Below are 17,792 nucleotides of genomic sequence, written 5' to 3'. Positions count from 1 at the left end.
AATTAACCAATTATGGTTAAAATTCCCGACCCTGCCGGGAATCGAACCCGGGATCCCTGTGACCAAAGGCCAGCACGCTAAGCATTTAGCCATGGGGTCGGACATAAATATGAAATGATTAGCTGTTTATTAAAGACAGAAATTGCTACTTAAAATAACTTATGCAATGTACATAAAAATAACTTAGTCCTGGAGTTGAAAAAAATAAAATCTCACACATGCATTATATCTAGTAACATTTACGTAAAAAGCAAGGTTTCTGAACACAATAACATTTTCAAAAACAAGAAGTGCTCATAATACAAATACTAAGGCGTACAACAGGAGTAAGTTTTCCACTCCACTTCAACATAACAGCAACGCCATTGGTCACGCGATGAGAGAAACTCTCACACAGCGCGCACGGATATATAGGAACCTTCGTTCTGACTAGGGGAGGGGGTGTTTACCCTTCAAATGTGAATCGCTCTACTCACGACAGTTATAAACTCAGCTAGAAGAGGGAACAGTCACCTCCCTTTCATCACTGTGAAGTAATATCACAACAGAACATAATATGAGAGAAAATCTCATATAGCGACCCCTCGCGGGTTAATGGTAGGTTACTCCAAAAAGACTTGTGTCACAAAAGTAAGCTATAAATAAGCTAAGGAAAGATACATGTTGTCCTAGACAGTATAGCATTGGTAACGTCTAAGACAAAATAAATTATATTTAGTGTAGTAATAGTCAAATAATTATAAGAGGATAATGTAATGCATGTATCAAACTTAAATGAATTGCAATCAAAGAGTGCTCTCTCCTTCGTTTCATCCAATCCGGAACTAGGGGATGGGAGTACTCTGTTCTATTCTATTCTACAGTACGTGTTTTAGTGTTTAGTTCTTGAACAAAGCACGCCGCCAATACGAGCACGCAGCTCACACGCAATCAAAATGTCGTGACAAAAATTAACGGAAATAATAATTCGATAAACCGCACAGGTGCACGGATAATCCGCACCCGGATGATCGGGAGTTTGCCGTATCTCTAAATAAATACTGGAGCTCTTGTTACAGTAACCTATTACAGATAATATTCAGTACAGTGTGGTATTTAATTACGTCTACATCGACACTATGTCCTTTGTACGTCAGTACACATGAGCATTCTTAGTTTTAACATTATTTAACCACTCTGATACCGGCGTGTCTCGTAGCTTCTTGCACCTACGCATGTTCATATTTACAGGGCAGTGAGTTCAATTTGTCTCAAAAATACTCCTCAAAAATTATGCAATCTTCAAGGAACTTACAAACATGTCGACGAGGGGAAAGATTTATTAATTGATGTTAGAGCTGTTCAATTTATTTGATTATTTAATAATAATAATAATAATAATGACAATAATAATAGTATGGATGCAGCAAGGTGGGGAATTTACGTCTCTTGCGATAGCTATCGGCTAGCAGCATTAGCTGCAATGGAGCCGTAAGCAGCACTCAGGGAACAGGACATCTTTGTCTTCAACCACAGGGCAAGGAGGGTGTCCTAAAATAGCAGGACATCTGAAACATGAAGAGAAGGCCATGTTTTTAATTTACAGACATATTGAAAATAATTATTCTATAAGTATTAATAGTAGCTGAGAAAATGCTTGGTTATTTTCCGCCGTTGTAAATTTACTTGCTTTCAAATTCCTTTGATCAAGAGAAGAAATACTATAATAATAATAATAATAATAATAATAATAATAATAATAATAATAATAATAATAATAATAATAATAATAATAATAATAATAATAATAATAATAATAAATATCAAAATATCCGTAAATGGAAACTGCAAATTCAAATATTGAGTCTGATGTTAAAATGTAGGATAAGTGCCACGCACAGTGCATCAAAAAGCGCGCTAACTCAAATTATAGCTCTAAGTGGTTCAAATTTTGCCACAAGGTTATGCTGGGGCTATATGTACAAGCATTTGAATGAAATGAGGGCTATGTACCAAGCAGGAGTTGAGAAGCTAGCAGGGAAAGGTACTGAGAATGACTGAGAATAACAGAAAACATGATCAACAAATGGTGAAAAAGTTAATATCGGAAGGGTAGGTGAATCAAAAAGTGATGGAACCAACTAGGGGGAAGAAAATCGTAAACGTGGTGCTGATAACACCAGACGAACTATATAGCGAAGGTGAAGTAATAGATGGTATAATGAGGAAGCAGTTTCAGTCGTAGAAAGGAAGTTTGTAAAAGTAGAACTATTAAGCAGTGTCGTATAGTTGACAAGATTGGTATGAGGGAGTTTTTAAGAAGTAATTATGATCGGTGGAAAATGGTTAAAACATTTAAACAGCCTACTGGTTGTATTTAAAACAAAAGTTGAGGAGTGTGAAAACAGGTATGTTTCTTTATAGGTGGTAAGGACCCATTATAATAGGAAAATAAAGAGATTAAGGACCAGGTTCAGGTTAGAAGGAAGTAGTGTTAGGAATGGTTGCGACACTAAGGAGATGTTGAAGGAACTTACTAGGAAAGTGAATTTAGCAAAAATGTCAGCTAAGGATAACATGCTCACAAGCATAATTAGCAGCCATATGAATTTTAGCGAAATTGTAGCACCTCACAGACTGAATAAAATGTTCAAAGTTGACATGTGTCCTTTTTGGTAGATAAATTTGAGATTCTGATGAACTAACCATGGAATTCAATCAATGTTGCCATAGAATAGGAAATTCCTTCTGATTCGTGCTACCGTTAGAGATCTAATTTTAGGTGCTGAATGTCATCGATGGGACAGTGAGCTATCTAACTTCTGTTGAGATTAAGTTTAATTCCATGAATCTTGCTCTATCTCCTGTTAAGCGTTTGTCATCTTCATCAGTGCTCTCTGATCTGTTTTACTGAACTGGCCGTTTTTTCAATTTCTGCTGAACAATTGTGTTTCGTTTGATGAAGTACAGCTAATTCGTCGTTCTGCTAACGCGAGCAAACATTCGTTAGTGGTTTGGTTTTCTCGTCTAAATGAACTGATCTTTCTACCGGTTTCTCTTCATCCATCGAAAGAAGTTTCACTTAAACGGTACTATCTGATCCTCTAAACCAAAGCCTCTCAAACGCCCAAAGTATCACGCGTGCAATCGAGGCGCAAGAGCTTCGTGCACTGCGCATCGGTCCCACACGGCTCGGCTCGGACCAACGCTTCGTCCCTGGGCTACTCGGCTAAGCTCGGCTCAACTCGGCTCAACTCGTCTCGGATTTGGAGCGCTACGGAGGAAATGATGAAGAGGGAGACAGGCGGAGTGAGCGAGACAGGCGTGGGGAAAGAGAGAGACAGCGCTATTGGTCCAAATCGAGGAGTGGGGGTCTGCACTCTGGTCAACCAAGCAAAGTCGTCTTTTGCACTGTGCACAGTGCATGAACCACCGAGAGGCCCTGCTATAAGAGCATAACTTTGGCTTTTGATCAACATCCCACACTGAATATCGAGCCCCTCTCTTCTCAGATTTGTCGGTAGTGAGCATGACCTCACGCTGTAAAGCAGTCTTGCTGTGCTGGTCAGCTAGGGTTGGCTAGCTGCTCCAAAGTAATGGGTTTGATTCTGCCTCACTTCGATGGTATTTGAAGTGTTGCCCCTAGTGAAAAGCTGCACATTTCTTGTCGGTAGATGTACCTGTACATAAAAGAACACTTGCTGCACAAAATATCCGCCTCCTCGGCATTTTCAGAAACCGTGGGGCGTAAATCAACATTGTTAAGAAGCCTCAGAAGCCCTAGATTCACAATGACGTTCTCTCTGCGAGCTGAACGTAGCATCGCTCCTTGGATTTCTCACGTACAGAAGCATTCTAAGATGCCCTAGATGCGGATTGGTGTTTTTCAGCTTTGCACGATGAGTTTCCAACGACAGTTCAATTTTTAATGGCCATAGTAAAAGGCACCAACTCTCAAAAATGTCACAATCAACCCACTGACACTAAGCAAGTTCCAGTTAACAATACGTTATGTAACATAATCAGCGAAATCATAGACTGAGAAGAGAAAATGCACGAAAGAAAGAATGCATAATATGACTCAAAGAAAGTAGAGTCCAGGTTCCGGGATTACACTTCCATATATACGGAGAAATTCAGGCAGAAATTACGTCAGTTAAGAAAGTTGAATATAACTGAAGACAGGACAGCCGGATAGGTAAAAGATATAAATACCATGTGGATGTGTTTGAGAAATGAGATGTCACTCACTAAATTCTGATCATATGAGTTACGGTTATGTAAAAGCGGTAACAAAGGAGAAATTTGGCCGCGAGACATGTAAAGTATTCATATAAGAAGATGACTTATAAAGTTATTACTTAAGCCTAAAGAGGCAATGTAGAGGTAAGAAACCGAAAGTAAAGGAGAAATACTGTAACAACTACAGCAAATAACAGAAAATACCTTACAGTGTGAAATAATGGGCTACACTTCGCGGTACTGTTCAAATATTAATAACCGCGCTTAGCACTATTCGAAGACGATTGTAACCTTCAACGGTATTCCGCAAATATATCTCGGAATGACAGCTTGATGGCTCTAACGCCTTCCGCGCAACAAACAACCACGAGTTTACAGGAATGATGGCGACCAGTAAATTCACTGTAGGTCTGCGATTTATATTCGTAAATGGCTGCAGAGCATTTTTCTCCGACATTTGAAGAGTAAGCGAAATTATGTAGATAACAAAAAATATTTAAAATTAAGTGACGTTTCACATATAGTATACAGATTTTTTTAGAAAATCAATAGAGTAAGAGAAAATTGAGAAAAAAAGAACTCTTCTGGTCTTCCGATAAACCAGTCTATTCAATGATTATTAAATCATATGCATATAAAAACTTGATTCTCAAAGAGTAGACTCTAAATATATAGTTTGGTCCAGATCTATTCAGCCATTTACCCGTGATGGTGGAAGAAACGAACAGACACTAAACCTAAAACCACTGATTCAGCCTTAAGTTCACCTAAAACGGATAAATATATCAAAATATGGCAAAACAAAGGAAATTACAGACCCCTACAAATTTATTTATGCAGATTTGCATCGTATTTACGATAGGGAAGTTAAAATAAGGTACATAAAAGCAGGTGGAATGTATAAGATTTCTGGATGTACACTAAAGGAGACAAGCTTCTCTTCGGACTTATACATGAAGCTGTGTTTTAGTGCATCTGACTCAGCCCTTACCTAGCCTCCCCAACCCTCGCCTGGAAACGACTAAAAGGATTGGAATTATACCAAATATATATACCTGAAATAACTCTTCCACACTGACTTGAAACGTACTAATCTGCCGTACACAAATAAACAAAACACTTGACAGTTTTCCCGCTAGTATTTGAGCAATACAAAAAAGCTAAATCTGAAATAAAAATACATGGGGAAACACGGCTTCCCTTCTTTAGCGACTCAAGGTGGTGGCGATTTACTACCATTTCGATGAATTTATGTAACCATACGCAAATCTCAGAGATTGTACCATCGATGCTTGTCACCCCGACCCGTATACAGTGCTTTCCCCATTACCGAACCATACCGTCACACATTGATTTTTTTAACACTTTTAAATATATCTTTCACTTTGCGAAACCCTAGTCTTCTTATCCCTAGGCCGTAAAAGCAGACCGTAGGTTTCTAACATGTAGAGTAGTTCGACAACACATTCGAGATATCAATTTATAATCCACCATTACTAATAGACTGTAGACGACATCCACTCATTAACAGAAGATAGAGGACCAACTGTTTTCTGCCACACCCTTATATAGGCATCCAAATTCCCGAGGCACGTCAACGCTTCATTCAACTTTCCAGTGTTGTGGTTACTGTCTCTATAATTAGATCGGAACTTCCAAATATTTTACACATATATAAAAACAATATCCAGTACGGAAAACCTTCTAGCTTTCACATTTAACATGTGAAATAAATTAATTCCGAAATAAAAGTATATATATATATGTATATATATCGGGATTGTAATATCTGCACTATCAAACATGTGCTCATATTTTATGGATCGATTCCCGTTGCATTCGCTCGGAATTTAAGCCATTAAGAGTAAGATTTATTGACACGTTAATGAGCCCTTTTTGAGTGCACAGTTCTGGTACTTCAACGTCTCTTTAAGGCAGATAGCAGTTTCGCTGTATAACGGTGGCAATATACAGACACTTCTATGAATGACAGTACGTTAGTATGTGGGTACCTCATCAGCTCTTCACCTCGTAGGAACGACGACCATAGAAGGTAATGTTTATGTCTATAGAGAACGCTTTAAATGAGGCAGTGTGTTTGACGACACGTTCACACGACGGGAACAGACAAATCCTAATAGGTCTCGAATATAGAAAAAAAAGTGAAAAGGATGAATTCTTAGTGTTCTGTTGTATATAGGACTTATTTATGTCAGTGCAATAATTAGAAAAAACGTCTCGCTCGTAATTACCAACCGATGTTTCTGAAAAGTCGTCAGGCAGACCACGTGTAACCCAGATACCTGAAGGCTATTTAGCCAGAGACCAGTCGTCGTGGAAGATATAAAACCTTTCTTTTAGGGCCTGATAAGGAACCTTGCGAAACTTCTCCTACATCGCTGTTAAGTAGGTATGATCCTCGTCTTACACACCTCATACAAGGCTTCCATTTAACGCTGTTTTATTCCTATAGAGTTTATTGTTTGCTCTTCTGCCCATCCTGTAGAATTTAAGTTTCCTATGAATTTTGGACTTTACATTCCACATTAATTAAACAATTACTATTGTCTCGCTTCTTCTCAAGGGGATTGATCTTTCTGTACCGGTTCCCAACCTAAATTTATAAAATCTATTTTTTCTTTCTCATCCTATTCCAGTAATAATATAATGTTTATGAAAGGAGGTTCTATTACATGTTCATTGTCTTCACTCAGTCAATAGACCAATCAACACTGATCTCATTTAGGTCTGTCACCCACGGAGTTTCCCTATCAATTGATTATTTTCAAAGAAAACTGTATCGAACATCTCCCCTCGCGAATTATTTCAGTCCTTAATTTCTATTGCTATAAATAAATATTTACTGAAACTTTTCCTTTGAAGTTCCAACTTTATATTAGACCTATGCGTTCTACTTTCAAATATCCATTCAGCCTTATTTGTATATTGATTTAATTCCATGATATCTTTCCTCTGACTGCTCAGAACACACCGCTTAGTCAAGCCAAATGTTTGCAGCATTTTCCTAACACTACCCAATATTTTGTCGGAAAACACCCAGAACAAATTGTGCTGCGTTCCTGTGGGCATTTTCCAGTTTTAGGATCATCTGATCCTGGGAAAGCACGATTTATTTTCGTGGTAGAAATGAGAGTAAGCTGCGCAAAATCTTTCGGGACTTCTCTTATCCCACAATTTTCTCATTAGTTTTGATATATTAAGATTGTCTCCATAGGAATTATGATTTGGTCGTGGTTAATAAGTCACGAGCATGAAGAAACTTCGCTTAAATTTTATTGATGTGAGATATTTTTCCATTTAAAAACGCATATACAATTACCGGAACTTGATCATCTGCTGTTATTATTATTAATAATAATAATATTGTGCTTTTACGGCCGCATTGGACCATTGTGGTCAATTTCTGTCCGGTCTTCTATGATATTTTATGATTTTTCTTTTCTGTTCTTCCAGTATTTCTTCATTTTATCTGATCTTCGTTGTCGTTCTTCTGAAAATACCTTTTTAGGTGTTTCTCTTTTATCACATTTCAGTAGGAATCTAATTTTACTATTCTTCAATTTATTTACTTTGTTTGATTTATTCTTTAAATTCTCCAGTGTTATGTCTAATTCTTTCATGTCTTCTTTTATTTATTTTATCCAGCCAGGTTATTGTTTCCAAACCTTTTCCAAAATTCTGCATATTAACCTGTCTTGAGGTGTTCTCAACAGATGACCAAAGAATGATATTATCTTCTTATGAAATCCGTTATAGGTTCTATTTCCTGATATAGTGCTGCATTTGGGATGATACTCCATTCTCCTTCTTTTTGGCACTTCTTATTAATGCATGTTCTTATTATTCTTCATTCTATTTTTAAAATTTTGTTTATGTTATTCTTTTGCTTTAGTTTAAATAATGTTTCACCTCCATAAGTTATTTCATGTTAGACTACCGTCGCAATTTTCAATTTTGTATTTATTGACAAGCATTTCTTTTTACGTGTATTTCTGGTTACATTTTGGGCTTTGGATAATTTATTCGTTCTCTCTGTCTAAGAAATTTTTTTCATTTAAATTGTATGTTATAGTTTCTCCAAGGTATTTGTTTTACAATTTCTATTTCATTTTCACATATCAGAACACTGCTTATTCAAAGGGGACCTATTGCCATTATTTTAGTTTTTTCAAATGAAATTGTTAATTTTATTTTTCCAGCAGTAGTTTGGAGAGTTGTTATTTGATTCCGAGCTTCATTAAGGTTATTAGCTAGTAGTGCCAGATCATCTGCAAATCCTAAGCAATTAAGGTTAATTTCATCTTTAGTGTATCCTATTTTTATATTTTTGTTATTCTCTTTATACCATTCTCTCATCAGGTATTCCAGAGTACAATTAAACAAAAGTGCTGCTAGTACATCACCGTGTCTTAGTCCTGTTCTGACTGTGAATGCTCCGGATAATTCACCTCTAAACTCATTATATGACAGTAGGATATCACACTCTTGGAAGAGAAAAGATGGAATTCATGAAAGAAATGTCAGAACTAAGTGAGTTAAGTGTGTGGCATGGGCCTTATAGCTGTAAACTTGTATACCTATCTGAATTCCTGTGATGTAAAACTACTACCAAGTATGTGGACATTTCTCCGCAACGGCGAAAAGCATAGAAACGTGTATATGTTTCTTGGACTTAAAAGACGAGAGACTGAAGACAGATTCTTTTGTTGTTACCCTTTAGTAGGCCCATGGAGCATCATGACCTACGTTCAACAATATGACACATGTTCCAGCACACAACATACCCATGCCTTGTTACAAGATAGACCCACCTATCGAAATTTACGTCCAACAATAGGGTCGTCGATTTACTACACTACTTTATTACCATAAATATTCCCAAGGTACGTGTTATGAACATTTTCTGAGTTCGGTGATGTTACCACATGTAAGGGGCTTTGCTGTGACCTATACCAAGAACAACTACAACACTCACACCACAATACAGAAAAACCACGGCGTCCGTACTGGACCAAAGCTAATAATATTCACAATAATTTTGTAGTGCGAAAAAGTTCATCGTCACTTTTCAAACACTTAATGTATGGTATATGAAAGAGCAATGGTAATTTTAAGTGGACTTTATCTAGGAGAGTAAGATGCCGGGAGTGGATTTTAAAGCATCAAGTTACCAATACCTAACAAACTTAAAATATAAATACGGACTACAGAAGAAAGCGACACAACAATAAATAAACAAAAAATCGGTTGTCTTGTAATTAACACTATGACAGCATGACCAACGTTGAGGATGGTTACTAGCTGTTCTTCCTCTTAAAACAAAAATCACCATCGCCACTTTAATCAAAATATCCAAGATGACCAAATTAACTCTTTACTCGTCCAAAAAAAAGTAGTTGTCTCCAGAAAATAAACATCAGTTAATGAAACACAGTGAGTTTCCTTGCTGCTGAGTTCCAACTCTTTCCTAACGTGTTGCTTCTGCTCACAATTTTCTTCATCACTCTCCCTGTTGAACCCCTGCTATTGAAATTTCTCGGCAATTTCTTTGGAGATTGTTTATTTTATTTTCAGACCTTCGTGTAATTGTTGGTAAATATATTGTCCAGAAATGTTACACACTTATTTTTGTCAAAAGCACCACACATGTATATATATCACTTGAATTGTTAAGGCTTCATTCATAGGCCAACATAAAACAAAAATAGGGTCTTTTTTTCAGAAAGCTCCCCAAAATAAATCCTCTGTAGCTCAGTTCACTACTACCCTCTTCGTAACTATTAAGATGGATCACTAGACTTTCAAATGCGCTCCATCCGTCACACTTCAGGTCGTCTCGTCCTTCACATCCTAATAACTAATATTTCTGCTAGTAAAGCACAATATTTTAGAAATACGCTTATTCCGCTTCTAGGTCACTCGTCATTCTAAAGCTTACTGATATCGATGGCATGTATACAGTAGGTCTTGAGAACACTATCATCTCCCCATTTTTGCAGTGAAAGTCTGAAAATTACACTGTTAAACAATGAAATACTCCTCTAAATAAAATTAAGTGATCCTTATGTATTCAGATGTGCTGATAACGAACATCGCATCCGTTTACCTGTATTGCCTAAACTGCTTGCAGAGCACCCACATTTGTAGTTTTATGGTTTCAGGTCATCGCACCCGGCTCCGCACCTGGCTTAGTGCTTGGTTCCTAGTAAATGAACACGAACGTTTTAACGACCTTTGGAAACCCTGTAATATGGATCAACTACGGATTGTTAATTCTGTTTAACAATCATAGTGGGATATGGTTTTATATCAAAACATTCTATATTTTGTCCTGATGTTGCTTCAGCCAAGAAACCTATAAGTCATCATTTTATACCAATTCCTGAGTCTCGTAAAAAATGGATATTGGATGAAATAGAACCAAGCAGTGGTTCTCCAGATGATGAACCTGGACCCTCATATTCAAACACCTACCCAAATTGTCCTGATCCAAATATACCTCACGTTATTTCCCAATCCAAAGTGAATGATCTAGTCAGAGACCTCCACATTCCTGAAATTCAAGCGGAATTATTAGGTTTTTCGTCTTCAAGGGTGGAATTTGTTGCAAGATGGTGTCATATCGGAAACGCCAACAATCATTGACACTTTTTTTCTGTTAGCAATGAGTTAAGATGACCTTCTGCAAGAACTTGGAAGGAGTCACAACCCAAACGAGCGCAGAACATTTTTTTAGATACATCTAAGAATAGTTTACAAGTAGTATTTTTACATAATGGCAATATACCGTATATTCATCAGGATGACTATTAAGGTTGGCAGATACGTACGTGGAGGCCTGCAAATTATTGGTATATTTACTGTTAGGCATGCAGTCTGGGTTTCCAAAATTTTATCGATTTCTTTGCGAATGAGACAGCCAGGCAATATAACATTGTGGATTGGCCCATACGAAAAAACTTAATTCCTGGAGAAAAGAGTGTTAAGAGTCACTCTTTACTTGACAAAGACACGATTTTCTTACCACCGTTGCGTATAAAGGCTTTGGACAAACACTGTTTTGGGTAGTCGAGAAAAATTCCTAAACTCTGTGATAGTAAGTTAAAATAAGGCATATTCATTGAGCCGCAAATCCGCGAGATCATTCATGATGACAACTTTGTGAAATTGTTAACAGGAAAAGAAGAAAGAAGTATGTCGTAATTATCTTGGAAATCTGAAAGCTGACAACTATAAGGAACTTATTAAGAACTTGTTGAAGTGTTATTGCATGGGATGCAATATGTCCTTGAAAATTCACCTTTTACATCCGCATTCGGACTTTTCCCATCCTAACTTGGGCACGGTTAGTGACAAATGCGGCGAGAGATTTCACCAGGATATTTCTGTCATGGAGAAACGATATGCAGGAAAATCGGTGCAGAATATGTTAGTAAACTACTGTTGGAGACTCAGGGAAGAAGTTTCTGGTGGCAGTCAAAAACGAAAGAGTTCAAGAAAGAAATTTTGAAATTGTGAGTAAAAGTGTGTTTTCCTCCTTTATTTTCATGAAATGTCTTCATTGAACAGTCAATATATATTGCTTAGTTATTCTTTTCAATACTTATATCTTTTTTTTTTGCTAGGGGCTTTACGTCGCACCGACACAGGTAGGTCTTATGGCGACGAAATACTTATATCATTTTTCATGAGCAAACGAACAAAAATCATTTTAAATTTCGATGCTTTATTATAAAGGAAAGTAAATTTTTATTTAAAAATTTAAACTCCGGTGAAAACAAAATGTGATACTGTATTTCTACTTTCAGGCTTGGGTTCAGAGGTGTCGAATGATAAATAATCCCCTATTTTTGTTCAAAGAAGCAAAACGTTTGAATTTGTTTATCGGTGTTATCATTCTTTTACAACACCAACTTTTAAACTCTTCTCTCTCCCCGTGACAATTCCTGTTCACGCTCTGTAAGGTACATTAATGTTGTTATGCGAAGGAAGATTGTGGAATATCGTTGGATAGTTTAAGATAGTTTAAGATGTTTCGTAGCGTTGAAAATTGAGTTCGTATTCTAAACGGAAAATAAATCTTTGCGGACAATAAATGTAGAGTCAACATGTTTCATGCGCACGACAGTTTTATTATTTACAGTAAAATCCGAATCCATTCCCGTTGGGAGATTTTATCCTTCTGTGAGGGCAGAAATACCCAAAGAATTTACTTAATTGTACTTACAGCGAGGTACACAATACGGTCGATCCACGTTAACCTATATACTGTATGTACACTATATTCTAAAATAGCACCAACAATAAAAACAACTTAACCTATAGTTACTACGTACAAGCGAAACAATTAAACTGCAGGAATTTATGCTTTCACGTAAAAGCACCTAGGGACTGAAATACTTCTTCATCAGGGGCATATTCCCCTTGAATGCAAGGCATTCATTGCATGCGTTATGATAACACAAAGAACTGTCTGACGTACGATTTTAGGATTTTAGGTTTTTTGAAGTCAAATATTAACGATTTCATCTCTCAGACGTTCAAAAGGCCCGCGCAACTGTACTAGTTCCGTTGCTTGACTACGTGTGGTGCTGGTGTAGTCTCGCCGTCTATTCCACTCTAGAAAGAAAGAGACAGCAAATGGAGGAGTTAAGGATGTAAGGCATCAATCTTAAAATTACATTCGGTGGCAGACGTAGTTCTGAAACCCTCCGAAAGATGTCGCTGTAATTGAAACTTGGTCAGAATTTGTCACCCCATACTAGTGCTACCCTCTGCCATCTGTTAGCAACTTGGAGAAAGTCGGCATGTATAAGTTTACAGCGAACGGGACCCACAGATTACCCCCAGCGAGAACCCAACGTGACGAAACTGACCAATGCCACTGGGGTGACTTACCTCCAGTGCTTGAGTTGTGGCTAACTAGTGAGTTAATTCATTGTGTGTTTTTCTGATTAGTGAGTTCATTCTGTGTGTGCTGTTCCTGTGCTATTCGTCGTTTTCGGTGTTTTATTAGATTTTGCGCACATGTGGTATTAACGATGGATGAGTCTAAAACGAATATAATTGTAAATCAGTTTGAAAAGCCATTTACTGGCCGTTCGTTTGATGAAAAGATTCAAATAGTTAAAGCCGGGAGACCTCTACCTTCTCTCGTAAATTTAAAAACATAAAACAAGAATTGTGTACGCACGTTCAATCCAGAAACTTACAGTAAAGCTGTTCGGCTCGAATTCACCTACATGTAATTAGGGTGAGTAGAATTGAAAGTTACTTAATACATTGTGTTAACTGCATGGTTACTAGTTGCATGCCTCAGTGGAGATTCCAGGATACGCCACTTTTCTTCATCAGTTTTGAAGATCATGAACTACGATCACAAGTAGACTATAAATGCTTATTATACAATGATTACTTTAAACTGGTATTCACGATCACATGAAACTATGCATGGCCCACACTCGCCACCATATTGGCACTAATCGAAACCCGCCATGAGGTCTAGGTATTGTAGCTGGTCTTGCCTGGACGAAATGCCAGCTGAAAACAGCGGAAACGCGCTTAAAACATGGTGCCATTTGTACCTGCTATATATAGAAGGCGGAGTTCTGGCACACGGTAAAAACGTGAGGAAAGTATAGATGGATGACGCACACTGGTTGTCTGGTTACCTCGGTGTCGGTTTACTGTCTACGCTAAATTGATGACGTTAACTCCAAAAAGATTTCAGCTCAAAAACATAGCCGTGTAAAAAAGGAGAAGTCAAAATGAAATAAAAATAGGAAATCGGGACGAGGAAGGTAGGTCGATGGGAGAGATGAATATAATTGCAAAAATAAGCGGAAAATTGCTGCACGAAGTTTGAACCACAGCAATGACAAACTTAACAAAGGAAGTGAACAAAAGATGAATCGCACACACATAGGGATGAAAATGCTTCAGTTTAGATGAAATCAATGTGTCATTCCCGTAGGAACTATTTTAGCCTAGAACATATACTACACTGGTACTTACGCTTCATACTCGATGATGAACCCTGTCTCATTTCCAAAGCAGTTTCTGAGCATGCACTGGCCTGGTTCATAGTGTTTGGTGCCGAACGGAATTGGATTTCGTACATCAGGATCAATGCAGTGTCCGGGATAACCTGTAAAACAAGCAGCATTATCAGTACTATTTTAATTTACTAACAACATTCTTCCACGGAGTAAAGACCTTGTAACTTCATAGAAAATACAGTGCCATTCCCAGAGGCACTTAACTCAGTTGTGTGAAGTGGCGATCACTGGGGCCCCTAGTTTGATGTGATATTACTTCCACCTACCCGTGTCTGTTTCTCAATTGCAACTTTCCTATCCGTTCTCACTTGGACAAAAGAACAACGGTGCAAAATTTGTAAGGCGTAGGGAGTCTTTCACTTCTTCGCCATTTTATGAACCTTCCCTTCCATTTATGCCGATATTTTCATTCTTCAGAAGGCCGGGTTAAATATCTTGTATTTCCCCTTAAACAATAATCAACATCATCAGTATCACAGACAGTATCATTCTGCTTGTTAGACTCACTCTCAAGGACAATTAATAATATATCTGTTTTATTGCCGATTAGCGCCGCTGTATTGTGGGAAACACGAGGTATAAGGGTCCCTCTAAATTAGATATACAAAATGAATTTGTATTTTGAAGAAAGTATACATCTGATTTAATTGACTAATTAAGCAAAAACATTCAGTACAACTTTAAGTTTCGTGTACAAGTATTAAAAATCTTCTCTCTATCTCTGTGTATATATATATATATATACATAAAAGAACATGTTCTGACTGACTGACACATTCATCATCGCCGAACCAAGACTACTGGACATAAAAATTGAAATTTTGAGGATATATTTATATTACAATGTCGTTGCTCGCTAAGGGAGGCTTTTTGGGTATATTCCATCGCTAAGGGGGTGAAAAAGGGGAGAATTTTTAAAATGAGAGTATCTATATCTCAAAACGTTAAAAGTTCACATATGTAAACATTGCTATTAAGACTCTCCTTTTTTTAAAAAAGAAACACGTGTTTTTTCGTTTTCGCAAAATCCCACTCGGAGGGGTGAAAAAGGGGTTGAATGCCTTTCATGAGGGTTACTTATATCTCAGAAACTGAAGATATTACAGACCTGAAAATTAGTATTTGGAATCTCCTTTAAAAATAAAGAAACATGTATTTATTGTTTATGGAAAATCCAATTAATGGGGATTAAACAGGGGGGACAAATGGGGTAATTTTTTAGAAAGACTATATCTACAGTATATCTCAGAAACGTAAAACGTTACAGACGTAAAAACTGGTATTTGTAAACTCCCGTAAAAGTAAAGAAGCATGGGTTATTTGTTTTCGGAAACTCCACTTAACGGGAACTAAAAAGGGGTTTGTAATTTTAAAATGAGCATGTCTACAGCATATCTCAAAAACTTAACATGTTACAGAAGTGAAAAATGGTATTTTTTATCTCTATTAAAAATAAAAAACATGTTTTTTTCGGAAAAATCACTTGGTTGGGGTAAAAATGATTGAAAATGGGGTTGAATTCTTTTGATTAGGATACTGATATCTCAAAAACTGAAGATGTTAGAGACGTGAAATATGGTATTTGGAATCTTTAAAAATAAAGAAATACGTATGTTTTGTTTCCAGAAATCCACTTTGGGGGGGGGGGGAGAGAGGGAGAATTGAAGAATTAGTTGAATTATTTGTATGAAGATACTATTATCTCAAAAACGAAAGATGTTGCAGACGTGAAAATTGATATTTTGAATCTGCTTTAAAAGTAAAGAAACACGTATTCCTTTGATTTCGGAAAATCTAATGAAGGGGAAGGGGTGAAAGAATTGAAAAAATAATTGAATTAATTGTTGAGGATACTTGCATCAAATAAAAACTAAAGTTGTTACAGACGTGAATATTTGTATTTAGATCTCTTTTAAAAACAAAGAAATACGCATTATGGGGGGAAAATCATATTGGGAGGCGGGGGTGAAATGGTGTTGAATTCCTTTTAAGAGGACACATATCTCAAAACCTGAAGATGTTACAGTCGTGATAATTGGTATTTAGAATATCCTTTACTGATAAAGAAACAAGTATTTTTTCCGGAAAAGGGGATAATTACGTCTCAAAACTGAGGTAACAGACGTGAACATTGGTATTTTGAATCTCCTTTAAACATAAAGAAACAGGCCTATTATTTTGGAGGGGGCTGGGGGAAATCAACTTAACGGCGGTAGGGTGAAAACGGAGTTGAGACAAATTAATTTTACTGTTCATAATGTACTTGATTCTGATCATAAACCGATCATTTTTAATCTTTCCGGGGTTCGTTTTCGAGAGCCATCTTTTCCTTTGGAGAAATTAAATTTTGATTACAGTAGATTCTCCTGGCATATAAATAAAAATTTAAACACATTGAAATAAGCAATAGGAATATTATTGACTGTGCAATTGTTCACCTCTATAATAAGGCCAATAATGCACGGAACTATATCATTCGTATCGCCAGCCATCCCGCGCACTTGCCTGCGCGCGACAATGGTGCTGGTCACATTGTCGCCAATGAAATGGCAGCAGATGTAATTTACCGCCAAATAGCAGTCTTGTATCTTGCTGCGGGGTCCAGGACATTAATAATAATAATAATAATAATAATAATAATAATAATAATAATAATAATAATAATAATAATAATAATAATAGTCTAAATTCAACTTTTGCGAGTCTCAATACCGCATCATATAAGTTTATGGTACGTTTGCCTGTTCTGAAGACTTCGCGTTCATAACAATCTCTTGTATCAATTGTGAACTGTTACTTTCCCCCATCATATGTTGTTACTGCTATGTAATATTTTCCCTATTCCGGTAGATGGCATCTCATGCGTCAGCATACTGTACGTCAAAGCATTTCCTTTCTGCCCTGTCTTGTTGAGTTATCTTTCTGGTTCGTACGTCAAACGATTTGGGAGAAATTCTATCTTATTTAACATCTAGGACGTAAAAGCGGGCAATCTGTGAAATTTGCATTTTGTACGCCGAACAGTAATGGAATGGAATGTATTAACTTCTAGGATATAGAATGCCGCCCTTCATATAAAATTTTAAGTGCGTGCCTGAAACTGTTCCGGAAGAATTGATATTAGGGTTTTAGATACAACCATCGTCTAAACACCTTAGGGGAGAAATGTTTTGAAGCATACGATATTTTACACCTAGGACATAAAAAGAAGTAAATTACAGCTTTGTATATCAAACGTTTTTGGAGGGATGAATAATATATTTTCCGGAGCTTACTCTATTTAACACTTTAGGGGCGGTACGTTTACAAATATTTCCTACCCAGGATTTAAAGTATATACCGCTATTTGGAATTTTGTCTGCGTGCGTTAAACCGTTTCAGAAGAAGGAATGAGTATATTTGTTCAACTCTCTGAGGGCTTAAATTTGTTTCAAACTTCCGTTGCCGGAAGAGTTGGCCGTGCGGTTAGGGATCTCGCACCCGGGAGATAGT

The 17,792-nt window shown here is 37.0% G+C and overlaps 1 protein-coding gene across 1 annotated transcript in view; it reads right to left on the bottom strand.

The window, feature by feature from the left end:
- Positions 1 to 1,365: 1,365 nt before the first annotated feature.
- LOC136866836 (U-scoloptoxin(16)-Ssd1a) overlaps positions 1,366 to 17,792 on the bottom strand; it is a 49,263-nt gene continuing 32,836 nt past the window's right edge. The window contains exons 3-4 of the mRNA XM_067143940.2: positions 14,257 to 14,389; positions 1,366 to 1,547 (exon numbers count right to left, since the gene is read on the bottom strand). Of these exons, the coding sequence (XP_067000041.1) occupies positions 1,454 to 1,547; positions 14,257 to 14,389 (227 nt within the window). The 3' untranslated portion in view covers positions 1,366 to 1,453. The remainder of the gene's footprint in view (positions 1,548 to 14,256; positions 14,390 to 17,792) is intronic.

This window comes from Anabrus simplex, chromosome 1, assembly GCF_040414725.1.
Source record: "Anabrus simplex isolate iqAnaSimp1 chromosome 1, ASM4041472v1, whole genome shotgun sequence".
Classification (NCBI taxonomy): domain Eukaryota; kingdom Metazoa; phylum Arthropoda; class Insecta; order Orthoptera; family Tettigoniidae; genus Anabrus; species Anabrus simplex.
Note: the sequence above shows the minus strand (reverse complement) of the source record. Positions and strands in the feature narration are given on the sequence as shown.